The sequence below is a fragment of the Gymnoscopelus braueri genome (genome assembly GCF_963280865.1).
Source record: "Gymnoscopelus braueri genome assembly, contig: SUPER_24_unloc_2, whole genome shotgun sequence".
NCBI lineage: Eukaryota > Metazoa > Chordata > Actinopteri > Myctophiformes > Myctophidae > Gymnoscopelus > Gymnoscopelus braueri.
Window position 1 is genome coordinate 144,716 of NW_027660988.1, and position 18,533 is coordinate 163,248.

The following is an 18,533-nucleotide window of genomic DNA, read 5'->3' on the forward strand; positions in this document are numbered from 1 at the left end:
CTTATATTATTTGACAATTTGGCCAATGTTTGAACCGTTTTTATAGTATAGTTTGTTGATTACTGTTCATGCAGTGATGATCCTTTTTCATTCCATTTCAATTATTTTATTTTATTTATTTTAGGTCTTAAAAGTCCTTAAATTGTCACTTCACTGTCATCTGGGGACCCCCTCAAAATCATGTGGCGACCCCCCTGGGCGTCCTGACCCACAAGTTTAGAACCACTGGCCTAGATCAGTGGTTCTCAGAGAGTTTAGAGCGGGGTCTTCAGCGTTTTTCAGGCCACGGACCCCCTAACCGAGAGAGATGAAGCAGGGACCCCTTCTAAATTGTATAAAATTGTGTTTCAGATTAAGCTTCTTTTTTTTTTTACTCTTAGTGAAATCTGGGGACCCCCTCAAAATCATGTGGCGACCCCCCTCGGCGTCCTGACCCGCAAGTTGAGAACCACTGGCCTAGATCAGTGGTTCTCAGACCCCCAAATTTATGTATTAGGGGCCGTATCCACAGAGAATGGCTTTTGAGCGGAGGGGGGGGGGCTTAACTATTGCTGTACTTACTGCGATGATTTAAGTACGGAGTCATAAGAGTTTTTCACCCAGCGCAGCTCTTCTGTTCTTGACTGACAGCTATGTTGTCAACCCGGGTCAGATGGGGTCTGCTAATGAGGGGGGTGTTTGTTTTAAACTGCCTAGGGGGCCGGGCAGGGTGGAGTTCTGTAGTGATGACTCACCTAATGTCAACTACGGTTGTCAGTTAAATCCCAGTGGAGTGTCCCACTGCGTTAAGATTATGGCGTTGAGGGGGATTATATGTTTTATATATGTTTATGTATGTATATGTTTTATGTTTTATAATGTTTTATAATCACAATAAAAATAAAACTTATAAAAGTATGTTAACACATTGACCGCCAGAGGTTAATCTCATAATGTACTCACCAGTGCCAACGTTTTATTGTTGTTTTTAGTTTTTTTCACGTCGCCATAGACCTCGTTAAAATCCTTAAAGGTATAGTAGGCAACATTAAGCCTATATTTGAAAAATACCTCTATATATATATTTTGCATTTTTTCCCCTCTATCAGCCACTATATAATGATGCTGGGGTGTTTTCCTGCATTGAAAAACACTCCTCTTTCTGAAATCCGTATTTTCCCTACTATTTAGGTTACACATCCGGGTATCCGGTGCGTAAATTCACGCACGCATGTGCGCATCCGTGCGCGTCCGTGTCCGTGTTAACTTTTTACTTTCGGTTTTAAAATGCTCTCAAACTTCGTTTTTTAGGCACATAATTTACTTTTCAAAAAGCGTTTGGATAGAATTTAGTTGTTTAACTTCATATATGTGGTCAATTTGTCATGAAAGAGCCTATTTAAAAATATAAATTCAGAGAACCGGCAGGGGCGGGCAGTTCCGCGAATTGTATCCGGATAAAGTAACCTATATTCGGCATGGCCCGTTTAGAAGTCTGCTTACTCTATGGAAGTCCTCCGTGCGTCACCCCCTGGTGGTCGGGGAAACGAACAGCTGGATTTTTTTCCTTTGTTTATCTCTGAATCGCCTACAATCCCTTTAAGATTGAGCTCTGCACTGTTTGTATACATCGTGGAGATCTCCCTGCGTCTACCAGTGAAAACCACGTGTCAAACGGAGCCGCCATGTTGTAGTTAGAACGGTTTATGTTAAACAGTGATCACCGAGGAGAAAAAACTACAAGGAGAAAATGGGGTTTCAATTTCGTCATTAGTACGAGGGCCGACGGGATCGGCAAAACCGGATCCCGAATAATTCTGTTTCCGGTGGTGTTACAATGAAATGTGCCGTATAGAAAATTGAAAAAAGTTTTATTTTTTCCAAAAAAAGGAAAAAGCACCACAGTCCGTAGGCTACGGGATCGGCGCTTTACGGTTGGATTTATCGGCCCGTAGGCTACGGGCCTGGCGGTGGTAGTGTTAAACACATTAACCCCGGTGTCCCTATGTTGGGCATTTTTTCAAAATCCTTCAAAATTTCGCCAAAAATGTATTTTTTGCTTTGTAAAATAGCAAAAAAATCCATATCTAGAAGCTCACACGATGTGATGCGGTCCTGTGAGTTTGTAGATCGGCTATTTCCACTGTTTGTCGTACAATGAAGTATATAGGGCTCAACCACTTAAACCCTCTTTGTAAACTGAACCTGCGTTGACTCTGTACTTGAGACGAAAAGTTGCCGATCTACAAGCTCACAACGCATCGCAACGTAACTATTTTTGGCTTATGTCCCCACCATAATATGGATGCTGGGGTTCAAGTGGGTTAAGTGGCTGACAAAATCAAAACCCTGATTAATTGTGAATTTCCTCATTTGTGACCAGGCGTTATGAGAACCACCACACCGGGTCCTTCGTGCTGTACCAGAGCCTGAGCAGAACGTTCGAGGTCCACGCTCGCCAGTGGGACTGCGGCAGCCGGCACCACGCCGTGGCGTGCAACTGCGGCGTGGCGGTGCGCGAGGGCGCCGAGGTGGCCGTGTTGGACATGTGCAACGGCCAGCTGCAGGAGACCCGGCCCCAGCTCACCCTGAAGAGCCCGGGGGACGCCGGGAGCGGACGCGTCCGCGTCCTCGAGACCCATCAGGGGAAGAAAGTCACTGTAGGAATCACGTTCATTTTTGATGCAATTGACCAGTTGGTTCTCAAACGTTTCAGGTCGCGACAAACCAAACATAATCATATTTGAACTGGAACTTTTTTCCAATTTTTTTTTTTTTACAATTTGGCCAATGTTGTTATGTTATGTTTGTTAAGCAAATCATGTGGGGACCCCTCCACCCCAAAAAAACTTTTGGGGACCGCCCTGGGGGTCCTGGCCCACAGTTTGAGAACCACTGCAATAGACCACTGGTGTTCAACATCGGGTCCGGGGACCACCAGCGGCCCAAATGGACCCTTACGTGTCTGTAACTCTGAGAGTGTTAAAAATGAACCAGATGGAACGAAAATAGATCCTTAGTTAAAAAGCACTGAGGATGTCCTAGTATAGGTATACAGTGGTTCAGTGATTCTCAACAAATTATAATTTGAAGGACCCCCAATTTGATATGTTTTAGGCTATGGACCAATTAAACTTTTACATTAAATTACATTTACTGTTAACATCTTGTGATTAATAATGAACCCTGAGATTAGATACCATTGTTTTAATTGATGTAAACTCTATACTGTACAGTATGTACAGTATTTGGTACGTTTTGTGCATGAAGAGAAGAGTATGTTAATGAGCTACTGGGTGTGCCTCTCCTCTCGCTAGTTGATCTTTCCGTCCGGGGCCTTCGTGAGGGCCGACGTCAGTGATTGGGGGATGAGCCTGTCCGTCAGAGCGCCCAGCAGGGACTACGGCAACACGCGAGGCCTGTGCGGGACCTTCGACCGAAACGTCAACAACGACTTCCAGGGATCGGACGGAGGCTCCTACAGCACCGACGACCTGGATGGATTCATCGAGAGCTGGAGGTCAGTCAGTCACGTGGGATTTCAAATGGGTTACAAAGCTTGAGGAAATGTCCTTTTTGTTTGAGCAAACATCATTTACAATGGGTTGTAAAAGGCTGGAGGAAACACCCTTTGCAATGGTTTACATTGCAGGAGGAAACGCCCTTTTCAATGGGTTAAAATGCTTGAAGAAATTACCTTTATTTTTTTGCTTGAGGAAACGTCATTGTCAATGACAACACTTTGGGAAACGTCTTCAATGGGATACAATGCTTTGACATTTATTTTCTTTTGGTTGGTCCATCCATCCATCGGTCAATTTGAGTGACCCCCCCCCCCCCTTGCTTCTAGCACCACCCCTCAGGCCAAAATGTCAACTTTGCAAACGGGATAACATCTCATAATCTATTAGGCAGATAGCAGAATGGACCCTACCATGGCCTTTCCTCTAATGCATGAAGTATGTCTATATGCCTGAATGTTTTCTTTGTAATAGAGGTGTGTATTTTCTACAGTAATATAATTTTACCCTACACTTAACTCATTCACTGCCACAATTATTGCTGGCCGCGTTTGCCCACTGCCAGAGATTTTTCATTTAAAAAAAAAAGTACTCAGGAGCCGAGATACAGAATTTTTAAGTTTTAAGTTAACAAGGAAGTGGATGGGAGTGTAGATCTTTAAACAATCATATCTCCTTGGTCTTTGGGTCAAATTTGAAAAAAAAACTACGTTTTACGTTTTTTACGTCAGTGGCAGGATTGGTAAACGGGACAAATTACGTTTTTTACGTCAGTGGCAGTGAATGAGTTAATGTACACATGTTACTGGAGAATGCCACTTCTCAAGCCTCCGGGAGTGTTTTTAGGCATTCTCCCCCACATTCTTCTTAATCCATGTGTATCTTTTTAACAAAATGTTACTCTTTTTATTTTCACTAGTGAGAGCAGGCTCTTAAGCAGGGGTCTTCAACAGGGGGTCCGGGACCCATAGGGGGTCCTCAGAGTTACTACAGGTGGGCTGCCAAATCTGTGTGTGAAAGGATTTTTTTTACATTAACCACTTGAACCCTAGCATCCCTTTTCTGAGGAGAACTTTAGCCAAAAATAGCAGATCTACAAGCTCACAGCGTTGTGAGCTTGTAGATTGGCTATTTTTGGCAAAGAGGTTTAGGTGTAGAGAGAAAAAAGAGCAGACCAAGTAAACGAAAAGAAGTTTAATCTGAAACACAATTTTATACAATATAGAGGGTCCCTGCTTCATCTCTCTCTCAGCTAGGGGGTCCGTGGCCTGAAAAACGTTGAAGACCCCTGCTCTAAAGTGTTATCTGGTTCCAACCACATACAGTTTTCATTCGTTTTGTTCATTTTGCGCTCCAAAAAATTACACATTCAGCCTTTGTTCAATTCAAGATCTCTGTTTGCCATCAGTTTTCATCAATTGTGAATATAAAACATGCACAACACAAATGGGTAGCACTTTACAATAATGACCCGTTATAAAGCATTTATAAACGTTTATGAGCAGTTTGTAGACTATTAACAAATCATTAACAACCTGTTTGTTGACATTCGTAAATGATTACTAAAACCTTTTATAACTATGGTTACAAATCATTTATAATATATTAGTAAGTAGTAAACTATTCATTAATAAGCCATTTATATACATCTGTAAATGATTATTAAATCATTTGTAACTGATGTTATATAATATATACAAGCTATTTGTAGATAAAGAACTAATCATACACAAACTATTTATATACATTGGTTAATGATTATTAAATAATTTATAATAACATTGTAGAATGTTTAAGAATCATTTAATCATTATTTAAAACACATTAAAACATTATTTAGACTCGAGTTTGTTCATCAGTAAATAATGTCATTTAAATTGTAGGAAATCATTTGTAAATGATTTATAAAGTGGTATAAATTGAGTTTTTTCGTGGTTATAGGACATCTCTTTAAACATGTATTAAGACTTCCTAAATCATGTGTTAAATCTTTGTTCTAGCCCAAGGCATGAACAACAAACCATTTCTAAGCAATTACTACATATTTTCTAAATGTACCAATTAAACATTTAAAAAGTATCTGCAGATCATTATTTCCACATGATCAATTTTACTTGTCGGTAATTTGGGAAATGTGTTTGTTCATGTTTAACATATGCTTTTTAAAACATTCCTGAAATATCTATAAATCCTTAGTACATGTTATTATGTGCCCTATAGTAAAGTGAAGACAGTTCATCATTTACAACTGTCTGTTAATGTGTTTGTTCATGTTTAACATATGCTTTGTAAAACATTCCTAAAATATCTATAAATCCTTAGTACATGTTATTATGTGCCCTATAGTAAAGTGAAGACAGTTCATCATTTACAACTGTCTGTTAATGTGCCTTTCTCCTTACCTGTTGCAAACTACCTGGCTTTCATGACACCAAACAATTACTAGAATTATCTTTCATGTTTAATAAATGATTCGTAAGACATTCGTAAAGAGTATGTAGACCATTTGCAAACGTTATCATGGGCCTTGTTGTAAAGTGAAGACTATGCATTATTATTTCATGTTTAACAATGATTAGTAAAACATGTGACATCAAAAAGTGGCAGAAGTAACGTTATAGAGTATTAAAGTATTAAACAATTTATTAAGATATAAAATGTAGCAACTCTTGGCCACAGCACACACACTAACATTTAAACAAAGAAATTCATCACAACATAATCACAGAGTAGCAGCGTGGAGCCTCTGCAGTCACCACCTCCCAGTGCAAGTTAGCTTTAGCTGCTAAGCTAGGAGGACATTACTAGCCTACACATCAAAACAAACATTGTGGATACAAACGGCCTCCATCAAAATACCCCCTGGTCATAATGCTACTTCATGTGTGTAAGATTAGCCATTTTATGTTACCTCGATCACCTGCAACAAGACAGTCAAAACACATAAAACATGAATTAGACATATTTCTGTCCAGTCTGCAACTGCATCACTGTTCACTTCCTCCCTAGTACGCTACTGCAGGTGTAATGCAGGTAATCAGTGTGTTGCCAGATTTTGCAAAAGAAACAAGCGGTCAGGTCTATGAAAACAAGCCCAAAAGAAGCAACTAGGCTCAGGCCCATGATAACGTCTGCAAATGGTTTACGTACTCTTTACGAATGTCCTACGCATCATTTGCTAAACATGGAAAAAAATAAATTTATACCACTATATGAATAATTTCCAAAAGATTTCTTACACTTTAAATTACATTATTTAATGAAAAATTGAGTATAAATAATGTTTTAATGTGTTTTAAATAATGTTTAAATTATTCTTAAATGTTCTACAAAGTTATTATAAATGATTTCATAATAATTAACCAATGCATATAAATAGTTTGTCTATGATTAGTTCTTTATCTACAAATAGCTTGTATATATTATAACATCAGTTACAAATGATTTAATAATAATTTACAGATGTATATAAATGGTTTATTCATGAATATTTCACTACTTACTAATACCTTATAAATGATTTGTAACTGTAGTTATAAAGGTTTTAGTAATCATTTACGAATGTCAACAAACAGGTTGTTAATGATTTGTTAATAGTCTACAAACTGCTTATAAATGTTTATAAATGCTTTATAACGGGTCATTATTGTAAAGTGCTACCCACAAATGTTTTGACACAGTGAGCCTCAGCCATGTCCAGGAGCCCCATTTCTAATTAGCACAAGTAATGAGCCGTGGATTGAAAATAGACAAATGTGGAAATGAAGTCAAACTCTGCCCTTTTTTTTACAAAATGGTCACACTTCAGTGGCTGTTCCAAAGCTCTTTCTAGCTGGCTGAGCACAGTGTTGTTTTGTTTCAGTAAGCACTTATGTAATTTAAGATATACATACTGTACAGTAATGTTTGAGAAAACATCATCCTATGTATTTCCTCACACATGCTTGATGCCCGCATGACCCAACTTCATCAACAATAGAGCATTATTATAATAATTATAATCTTTAAATCTTTGTTAGAGTTAGAAAGTGTATGTGTGTATGTTGTGTTATAATACAAACTTTTAGTAGACCTTGTGAATAGCATTTTGCAGTACATACCATTGTATGGTGTCGTATTTACCGTTTTGTATTGTGTATTGTGGTAAGCTTAGTAGAGCATAGAACTAAACTTAAAGCTGCACTCCGTAAGTCTTGTCCTTCCAAAGCAGGTCTCCACCATCAGAGACCAAACTTGTACACTTCATAAGATGGTATCCCTGCTTGTCCAGGGGAAATATTGCAATTAGTTGTTGTTGTTTTTTACCATAAATGTTATTGTTATTTAGATAGCATATTGTTTAGACAGATGCTAGGTTAATTGTTTACATATTATCCTAATTTCAACACTACTATTGTTCTCTCTGAACACTACTTATGTGACTATTTTATTTAAATTGTTGTTTATTGAGTAGAGTTGATGCTTACTCTGCTCATTCCAATCTCACAATTGTAAGTCGCTCTGGATAAGTGCATCTTTGATTGATTGATTACTTTATTTGTCAGAAATGAAAACGTGATACGAGGTACAGTAAGACATTTAGGCTAAAGGGATTACTCAAAAAAGTCCTGGGTACTTGTTTCCATTGTGGTCTGCCTAAATACCTGTTCCTTGCTTCGTTAGCATCCTTCAATTGAGTGAAAAGCAGAAACCATCAGTACCACATTTTTTTACTTAAGTAAAAGTATCAATACTGCAATATAGAAATACGCACTGACCTTTTGCACCTTAATCCCATGTATAACGCACTGACTTTTTTTGTCTTTTTTATTGTGCTCTTTTTTCTCTAAGCACCTTAACGTCCATATGTATATCATGCACAGTATAAGTATAACATGCACAGTATACATACATTGCTGCTATGCTCAGGCACCTTAGTTTTTATTATCTCAGGTACTTTGTAAATATGTAGATAACTTGTCTGGCCTTCTGTTGCTCTCTTGTTTTGATCTCCTTCCCACTTGCCCCCCACCCCTCTTCTTCTCCCCCCCCCCCCTCTTCTTTCTATGGAAATTAACGTTGCGATGGGAACGATGTACAAAAACGAATTTCACCCACTTCTTTACCTTGTAAACCTGTGATGTGACAATAAAACTGATTCTGATTCTGATTCTGACTCTGTTACAAGTAAAAAAAAATCCAGAATTCAGAATGTACGTGTAAAAGTATGAGTAAAAGTACAAAAGTATTAGCATCAAAATGTAGTTACCAAAAGTAAAAGTATTCATTATGCAGAATGTCCCATTTCAAGTTTTCAAATTATACAAATCTTTTGAAAATAGCTGATCTACAAGCTATTCTACGCATTGTGAGCTTGTAGATCGGCTATTTTCAAATGGCCGAAATGGATATAGGGCTGAAGTGGTTAATGTATGTTTTGAAATAATAATCAAAATCTACAAAGTAACTAGTAACTAAAGTTTTCAAATAATTGTAGTGGAGTAAAAGTACAATATTTGCCTCTGAGATGTAGTGGAATAGAAGTAAAAATATTGGAAATTGGAAATACTCAAATAAAGTACAAATACCTCAAAATTGAGGTATTAAGTAAATATACTTAGTTACTTTCCACCACTGGAAACCATGCACTGTATCAACCTGCTCTGTCCAGGTGTTTTACCTCCCCTCCTCTGTCTCTGTGTTAGGATAGCTCCCGGCGAGAGTCTATTCGACAAAACTCCCGCTGACACGCAGCAGGAGAGCAGGAGGCCTTTCTGCCAGTGCCGAAAAGGCTACGGCGCCGTCCGGCCCTCGGCCAGGGGCATGAGGCACCTGTACACCCGCTCCTCGGCCCACTCCGCCTGCATGGACCACCACGATGTGGACTACACATCGCTGTTCCCCTCCATGGACACCACGCTGGAGTACCTGAAGAGCTCAGCGGATGAGGACGAGCCACTCAGCCAAGGTCGTTATAGTTAACTGAAACTAACGGAATAAGGGAAATTTTAATTGAGAGGGGGAAAAAAACACTAAACGAATAGCATTCTAGTTAACAGAAATAAAAATAAAAATGTCGCTTTACAACAAAAAGAACTATAACTAACTGAAACTGTGTGTGTTGTGTTTACAAGACTAAATAAAACAAACTAAAATTGTAGAGATGTGCTTAGTTTTAGTCTTTGTCAATGTTTCATACAGTACGTCCAATTATGGAAGAAATATGTTAGAAATCTTTGAAATTGCGAAAATAGCCAATCTACAAGCTTGAGATTATAAATAGGCCATTTTTGCTATTTTTTACATATTTATTATTTTTGACAACATGGCTTGGAGTACTCCAATGGAGTATTTCTACATTGCAGTATTGATACTTTTACTTAAGAACAAAATGTGTGTATTTCTTCCACCAATGCTAGCATTACAACTTCAGCCCTGTTGTCAAACATCTTCAAATATAACCTTAACCTTGCAGACGGCATCTTGGACCTGTCCTCATTCAGCAGCCATCCTTTGGAGAGGAGACACTCCCAGACGTACAGAGAGTTCGGACAACACGAGGAGGACGGGCTGGACGGAGAGCTGAAAGAGGACGTCCTTCTGTCTCTCAACCGACCAAGCAAACGGACATCGTATGACACGTACGACTTTAACAACCGCCGCCTGCAAAAGAGGCACTCCGACGCTTTTCGGGATTCCGGACGAGGCGGCATCATCGACGCCGAGTCGGACTCCGACTCTCGGACGTTCCGAGATACCGGACGAGACGACGGGGGCGAACTCGACGGAGAACTCAGGGAAGACCTCCTCCCCCTCTCGGCGGACCGGCCCAAGAGGCAGACGCTCCCGTTGGAGGTCAGTGGTGGAAGAAAAAGTTGAAAAAACGCAATTTAGAAATACTAGAGGTTACAAATAAAAGTCCGGTATTCGAAATGCTACTTGAATAAAAGTACAAAAGTATTGTCACAAAATATACTACTAAGTACCAAAAGTAAAAGTACTCATTATGAAGATTGTCCGAGGTGTTTTTTCAAAGATTTTAAAAAATGTTACAAAATCTTTCGAAAATAGCCAATCCACAAGCCCACAAGGCATTGCGATTCGACACGTTGAGAGCTTGTAGATAGGCTGATTTCTAGCTGCTGAAGTATACAATGGGGCTTAAAGGAATAGTTCACCCAAAAAATTACTTATTTTCTATCAATTACACACCCCATGAACCCCTTGAATTCATGGAGATTTCTTTGTTTTTGACTCATACCTGAGCCAATAATTTATATTTGCTGCATTTCCGGTAGGAGACTCAAAGAGACACCTTTGAGTCTCCTACCGGATACATAAGCATCTTTCCGCCGGTAATCAAATTATTGGCTTAGGAATGCAACAAAAACAAAAATATCTCCACGAATTCAATGCTTCATGGGGTGTGTAATTGATAAAATAATATTTTGTGGGGGTGAACTACTCCTTTAAGTGGTTTATGTATGTTTTGCAATAATCTAAATCTGCAAAGTAACTAGGAACTAAAGTTGTCAAATAATTGTAGTGGAGTATAGGGGCTTTAGCGCAGCATATGGGAGCAGCGTGTGCTGAGCGTTTATTTTGCCCATGCACTTTCATGTGTGACGTTCTTAACGTGACATACTTTCAACTTAGAGTTGAACATAGTAGTGGACTAGAAGTATAAAGAAAAATGGAAATACTCAAGTCAAGTAAAAGTACCCGATTAAATGCACTTTGTTTCTTTACACCCCCCCCCCCCCCCCCCGGCAGACGGAGCCACTGGAGTTCCGTCCCATCTTCCCCGCCGCCCAGAGCCTGAGCTGGTGGGCGCGGTGTGCGGCGGCCTGGTGAGGAGCGTTGTCTATATTTAGATCAGTGAATCTTTTCATGTCAAGGACCCACATGCAGGGCAGGAATTTCAGGGAGGCCATGAAGGCCATGGCCGCCGTTGGCCCACAGTTTGGCCTTCTGCCCTTCAAAAAATGATCTGCCCTAAGGCCACAGTGGCCTTGATGCCCCAATCCACACTGCCCCCCAGCTGATTTAACAGTTTTCTCCTCTGTCTCTTTCCTGTAGTCTTCACAGACATGAACCGTTTGTGGTCAGAGAAGGACATATGCAATTGAACTAGGCCCTTGCAAGAGCGTAGATTGACTTCTGAGACACAGAGTATGTGACAAACAGAACATAAACTCACATGCACTAATAATACACATGCTGTTTGGGCCAACAGTTACAGGACATAAGGTAATCAGACAGAGTACAGAATTACCGTTTCTATTTCACTGTCAAGAGTCTGAATTCTTAACTCCTCAGTTCTCATCCCCATCTTCAAACCAGTCCAGTGACTCTGAGTATGAACTTCTGAACTCCTTTTCAGGACTTGTGAACTTTTTTTCTATCGATTACTCACCCCATGGAGACTTGAATTCATGGATATTCTTTTGTTTTTGTCGCATTCCAAAGCCAATAATTTGATGACCGGCAGCGGTTCCGGTAGGAGACACATAGAGTCTCCTTTGTCTCTCCTACCGCTGCCTACCGGTCCGCTGGTCATCAAATTATTGGCTTAGGAACGCGACAAAAACAAAAACATATCCATGAATTCAAGTCTCCATGGGGTGACTAATCGATAGAAGAAAAGTAAAGTTTTGGGTGAACTATCCCTTTAAACTGATTTGTATGCTTCAAGGATCCCTGGGGGTCCCAGGACACCACTTTGAGAATTCCCTGGATTAAGAACATATAATTATATTGCTTATGTGCAGGTTCCATACTTGGAGAATGAGTGTGAGAGGAGGTTGCTGGACAACCGGACGGTGCGTGTGGTGGAGCTGGGCGAAGCTCCGGGGGAGGTAGTGACCGCCCTGAGATGCCCCAACCTCTGCAACGGGAACGGACACTGCACCGAGTGGGGCTGTCAGTGTTACCCCAGCTACAGCTTCTACGACTGCAGCCTGGCTATCAGTGAGTACACTAACCCTGCTGAGGGCCGCCCGTGCGTAGGTCACTGTTTGCGACACTTTTCAGTTCAAGACCCAAAAGATACATTTGATGTCTCCTCGGGAACCCAAACTAAAAAAACATTATGAATTAATAACTTAAGCCGTATTTCAAAAATAGGGAAAATAGCATATATACAGGGTTTATGAATTTATTTTATTGTTTTTACATTTCTGAAATTATTTTGAAAATGTTAGACTTTGTTTAAGTTCTGGAGGAAAAACGTAATTGTTTGAAATGATAAATACTTTTGTAGGAAACGTAACCGACTCATTGTTTAGGAAACACTGCCGTAGATGAGTAGGTACTGCGACTCGGAAGGTCGCTGGGTCGACCCATTCTGTGTCAAAGTGTCCATGAGCAAGACACTTAAACCCTAACAGCGCCTCCAAATAACATAACAGTAGCATAACATTTGAGTAATTGAGTAATAGATTTCTGTCTCCTGATAGGTCAGACTACAGTATAAACTCTCCTGCCGATATAATACTTATTGGCTGACAGTATTATCTGCCTCCTGATAGGTCAGACTATAATATCTCCTCCAGATTCTGATTGGCTGACCCTTCACAAGATCACCACACAATGTCTAGACCCTCCAGGGGTCCTTGATGGGGTTCCAGGGGGTCCCCAGCTACGGTGCTGTGAAAACATATATATATTTATTTGTATTTCTTTGTTTTGCATATTTGTCGCTTTTTCATGTCAAGGACCCCCAAAATGATATGTATTTGGCCGTGGACCCCCATCTCAAAATATGTTGTTCCAGGGACCCCCAAGAAGCAAAGATTTGAGTTACAAATGTTCGATTTAGAAAATTTATATTCAAAGTTTTGCACACATTTTCACGATTTTTCAAAAATAGCAGATCTACAAGCTATGAGCTTGTGCTATTTTTGAATAGCCAAAGAAATCTTAAAATGACACAGATGCGTTCCCGGTCTTAATGGGTTAAACACATCTTAATATTGGTCAAGGAAAGGAAGTTCTATCCAAACCTACCTGTCCCTGAAAAGGCTTTGTCAAGCGTCTATACGAACACAATTGGGCCCGTGTTCGGGGGGAGGGAAGCCGGGCAGGGAGGGTGATATTTGTCACTGCAGGCACCTGTCAGCAGGGAGTGTTGGGCGGGAGGAGTAGGACGAAGGCTCTACGTCCTCCCGGTGGGGGTTCCTCCTGGGGGCAGGTGAGTCAGTAGAAATGTATGTGGGGAGGAATTAATTGGCATCACGACTAAATTGGGGAGAAAAATGGGTACAAAAAACACCAAAAAACACACTTAAACAACAAACAACTGGAAGATCTTTTCTAACTGACTGGCCATTCCTCCAGACCACATTAACAATGAGCGTAACATCTGACACTGGACTGTCATGGTTTTACCTTTGTCTGTCAGACGTCTATAAAACCTTAAAGATATATTTGTGTGTGTGTGTGTGTGTGTGTGTGTGTGTGTGTGTGCGTGTGTGCGTGTGTGTCTGCGTGTGTCTGCGTGTGTGTCTGCGTGTGTGTGGGTGGTCCGCAGTACATGAACGGTGAGTGGTCTCCAGGTGAGAAGCAGAGGACCAGAGCCACGTTCCTCAGCTCCAAGGTTCTGGACTGTGCCGTTCCATCCCTGAGCAACATGGCCGCCCACACAGAGGACTCGCACGCTGGGAGATCCAGGTAACGCTAAGAGTAGAACAGTACCATTTTGAGGAACTTTTATGATACTTGAATATTTCCAATTTCACAATTTCTTAAAAGCTTTTTTTTTATGTATGGAGTTTTTTTATATATATTTTATTTCTGAAATTATTTTGGAAAATGTTTTTATTATTATTATTATTATTATTATTATTATTATTATTACCCTTATTATTATTACCCTTATTATTATTATTTATTTGTTTCAGATTTATGAAGAAAATGATCTTTTTAATTTTTTTAAATCTTTTGAAATAATAATTTTAAAAGGAAACTTATAACAATAAAATACTTGTGACCTATAAAAATGGGTTCATGACCCAAAAATGGGTCGGGATCAAAAAATGGGTCCCGACCCATTGTTTTGGATACACTGGTGTAGCCTACTGCACTGCTAAAGCAGGGGTCTTCAATGTTTTTCAGGCCAAGGACCCCTTAGCTGAGAGAGAGATGAAGCCGGGACTACAAAGTGTATACAATTATGTTGCAGATTAGATCTGCTATTTTTGCCTAATGTTCCACTCAGAACAGGGGTGCTACGGTTCAAGTCGTTAATTTAAAAAACATTATCCTATCACACAAAGATTTGGCAGCCTCCCTGTAATGCCTGGGGACCCCTTGGGGGTCCCGGACCCCTTGGTGAAGACGCCTGGGTTAAAAATAAACCAGCTTCCCTTATTTCCTGGCAACTAAAGTTTCCTCCGGAACAACAGCCTGCTTTTCTCAGAGGCTTTTTCTCAGTGTGTCTAAAAATACCAGACTGCCCTTAGTCTAGGACCTGGCTAAGATATGTATGCACTTCATTTAGGAGAGAATATCTCAACTGTTCTTGGCTAATATGACCCCAGGGAACAACTTAGGAACTGTGACTAATTCTCTATCCGGGACGAAATACCCGAAAATGACCTCGCCCTTTTTAAAATGACCATAACCGGTGCACTACTTCCAACATGGCTCTATCTGCTAAACCGTTGGAGATTTACTGAGGTGCTCAACATGTTCAGAATACTTATGTTTAGGGAAACAAGTGTAAAATGTCTAATTTGATATTTGACAGAACATCTAAAAGAAACCGCTAGAAATGTATTACAGTCCAGGGCCATAGGGATATTTTTGCACAAATTCAATCTAAGAGCACCACATTTGTCCCAGATGTAACCCAGGGCATGCTCTAATGATTTAGCAAGGGCGCCCGAGCCAGCGACCTTCAGGGTCATCATAGTGGCTGTCGTATATTATGAAGCATAAACTGCAGGTTAGCAGGCTTGTAGTTGTTATAAGAAGTGGAGGAGAAGAGACAGACAGACGTCAGGGTTTCCAGGTTCCATTCAGTGTGTTTATTCAGCATCAAACAGCAAACAAACAGAAAAGCAGCCAGGAGCAGAGCCCCTGTTCCTCAGCCCTTCGGCCAAGGACTGCACTAGTCCTGAGTTAGATTTTAGTCTCCCTTTTAAACACTGTAGCATGTGGGTGACATTACAATAACAGACATGTGGGGTGGGGGTCCATGAGACCCCCCCCCCCCCCTATTGGCCAAACAAATGGTAGACTTGCTGTCTCTCTACCTGATTTAGCTAAACAATGGAGATGTCACCCCAGGCTGAATAGCAGATGCTAGCCAGGATCTGAGACTGTCTCCAGGTTAAACAAAGGAAATGTACAGCTATGCAGTGTCCCTAATTACCTATGCAAACACTATTTATTCCTTAACTGTAGTATCCAGTATTATTTCTATATGTTTTAAATTGCACACTGTTCAGATACCACACAACTATTCCCCCCACGGAAGAATTTAACTTCTTCCGCAACCAGGTATATTAAATAGAACAGTTTGCAAGAGAAAACATCAAAAAACAACATCCTGCTACACCCCCCAAGACCAATCAATGGCTGAAACTTAAACAAAGGACATTTAGGAAGAATTAACATCAAACATCACATCAGACAAAACAACTTAGATACAAGCATCAAAATTACATAATGGTCATACAGTGATTTACCTTAAATTTCAAAATAAAAATAAACAAACTGTTTCACAAAATAAGAAAGAATATCAATATTTAGTAACGGATCGGCTAACATTGGACGCGTGCGCCATGGATCACATGACTTTCGACTGACACCGAAGGCAAAGACTGAAACTATTTAAAAATAAAACAAGCTTAAAAATAAAACAACTCAGAAAACCTTATTCACAGAAAATACATCAATACGGTGCTGAACTTTCTCTTTATACCACTTCTTCAATTCATCATAACCATGTCTCGAAAATAAAAACACCAGTCAAAATGCATTCTCATTCAATTAGTGCGCAGGTCTCTCTGTTTTCTTTAAACCCTAGGATAAAATATTACACAGCAAACAAACTTTGAATGCTGACAGAATACAATTGAAATATAAATCACACGAAAGATGCACTTCTCCCTACCTTTTGTCCCCCCACGCCGAGCACCAAACTTGTAACCAAAGATAGAACCTTTCGAGTACTCCTATTAACTACACATGATAACTCAACGGAGATGCCTACATTGAGAACAGAAGAAAGTGTTTCTTCAATGTAATAATAAAACAAAAAGTAAACTCACATTAAATACAAGCGACCAAAGAGTGAAACAACTAAATCCTCACATCACACTTTTACGCACGGCAACAAAAATAACGCTCCGTGTTTTAAATCACTTTATCACTAAAATATAACCTCTTGTCCCGAATGTTCAGTGTTCCATCCGAATGCTGCTGTTGTAGTCTCTACCTCAATGTCCACGCACCCAGCAGAATAGCCGAGCGCAGTTCCAGGTGATATCATTGTTCCAGCCAAAAAATAGCCTCTCTCCATGCTCACCTCTTCTCCCCCCACGGACAACTTTGACACAGAAAGTTTTCCGCACCGCCGTCTCCATGAGAAGAGTAGAGTAGTCAGTCGTGTAGCCACCTGAGATCTGGTCACGAGCGGCCGCGCAGTCATCACAACGTCGCCGTCGCAAGGCATTCATCGTAGGCCGCCCTGAAGACTCCATGGTCTGCTCCGCGGTGGTCCTCCTCGCCGTAGGAAGACCCCCACGGGTCCGATCCTCCGCCAGGCCCGCTGCTGCGGCCACCTCAAAATACACAGGTTCTTCTCTAAAGCGCCTCCGGAAAGGAAAGCAACAATAGCCGCTGGTTCGCCAAATGTCGTATATTATGAGGCATAAACTGCAGGTTAGCAGGCTTGTAGTTGTAATAATATGGAGGAGAAGAGAAGCAGACAGACGTCAGGGTTTCCAAGTTCCATTCAGTGTGTTTATTCAGCATCAAACAGCAAACAAACAGAAAAGCAGCCAGGAGCAGAGCCCCTGTTCCTCAGCCCTTCGGCCAAGGACTGCACTAGTCCTGAGTTAGATTTTAGTCTCCCTTTTAAACACTGTAGCATGTGGGTGACATTACAATAACAGACATGTGGGGTGGGGGTCCATGAGACCCCCCCCCCCTATTGGCCAAACAAATGGTAGACTTGCTGTCTCTCTACCTGATTTAGCTAAACAATGGAGATGTCACCCCAGGCTGAATAGCAGATGCTAGCCAGGATCTGAGACTGTCTCCAGGTTAAACAAAGGAAATGTACAGCTATGCAGTGTCCCTAATTACCTATGCAAACACTATTTATTCCTTAACTGTAGTATCCAGTATTATTTCTATATGTTTTAAATTGCACACTGTTCAGATACCACACAACCAAATCCAATATGACCTGACAAAATTTTTGGCTATAAAGTTTGAACCACATTTTGAGCTATGAATGCAAACTTGATGTCTAAATCATGTTTTTTGACAATTAGAAACATGTTTGAATGCTTATCTTTTTTATTTAATCCATCTAGAGGACACTAATTTGATTATCACAAATATGGCCACTATGTTATGAAACAACCAATCTATCTTACAATGTAATTGTATTGAAACAAGAATGATTTAACAGTAGAACTAATTCCTATGATGATAGGCCTACAGCTACAGCTAATACAGTATGTTCAACAATGCTCAGCATAAAATGTAATACTATATAGTATTACTATTCTATACACCATTGACTAGTATGATATCATACAGTACTATAGTCAAAGGTGTATAGAATTGTTTACAATATGTTTATATCACATTATGGTCTTGGTGTTACAAACAGCAACAGCTTTACTGGCAAGATAGGTCCAGTAAGGTTCACACTAGTCATGGAGTCCCAGTACCAGCCCAATTTGAAATCTGGGATATTTTGTTGGACGGAGGTTGTCTGATTCCAATAGGAGCTGGTGTGCAGCCGTTTTTACATGCTGAATCAGTGCAGCTTGGGTGGGAGGAATGTTCTTGAGGGACTGAGAAAAGCCACTG

General features: G+C 40.4%; 1 protein-coding gene across 1 annotated transcript in view; it reads left to right on the forward strand.

Moving 5' to 3' along the window:
• LOC308080987 (von Willebrand factor D and EGF domain-containing protein-like) overlaps window positions 1-18,533 on the forward strand; it is a gene marked incomplete at both ends in the record, with an annotated part of 406,904 nt that overhangs the window by 34,896 nt on the left and 353,475 nt on the right. Inside the window, 7 exon segments of the mRNA XM_080457391.1 lie at window positions 2,363-2,639; window positions 3,297-3,499; window positions 9,185-9,447; window positions 9,955-10,334; window positions 11,253-11,329; window positions 11,559-11,583; window positions 12,251-12,449. Of these exon segments, the coding sequence (XP_080313517.1) occupies window positions 2,363-2,639; window positions 3,297-3,499; window positions 9,185-9,447; window positions 9,955-10,334; window positions 11,253-11,329; window positions 11,559-11,583; window positions 12,251-12,449 (1,424 nt within the window).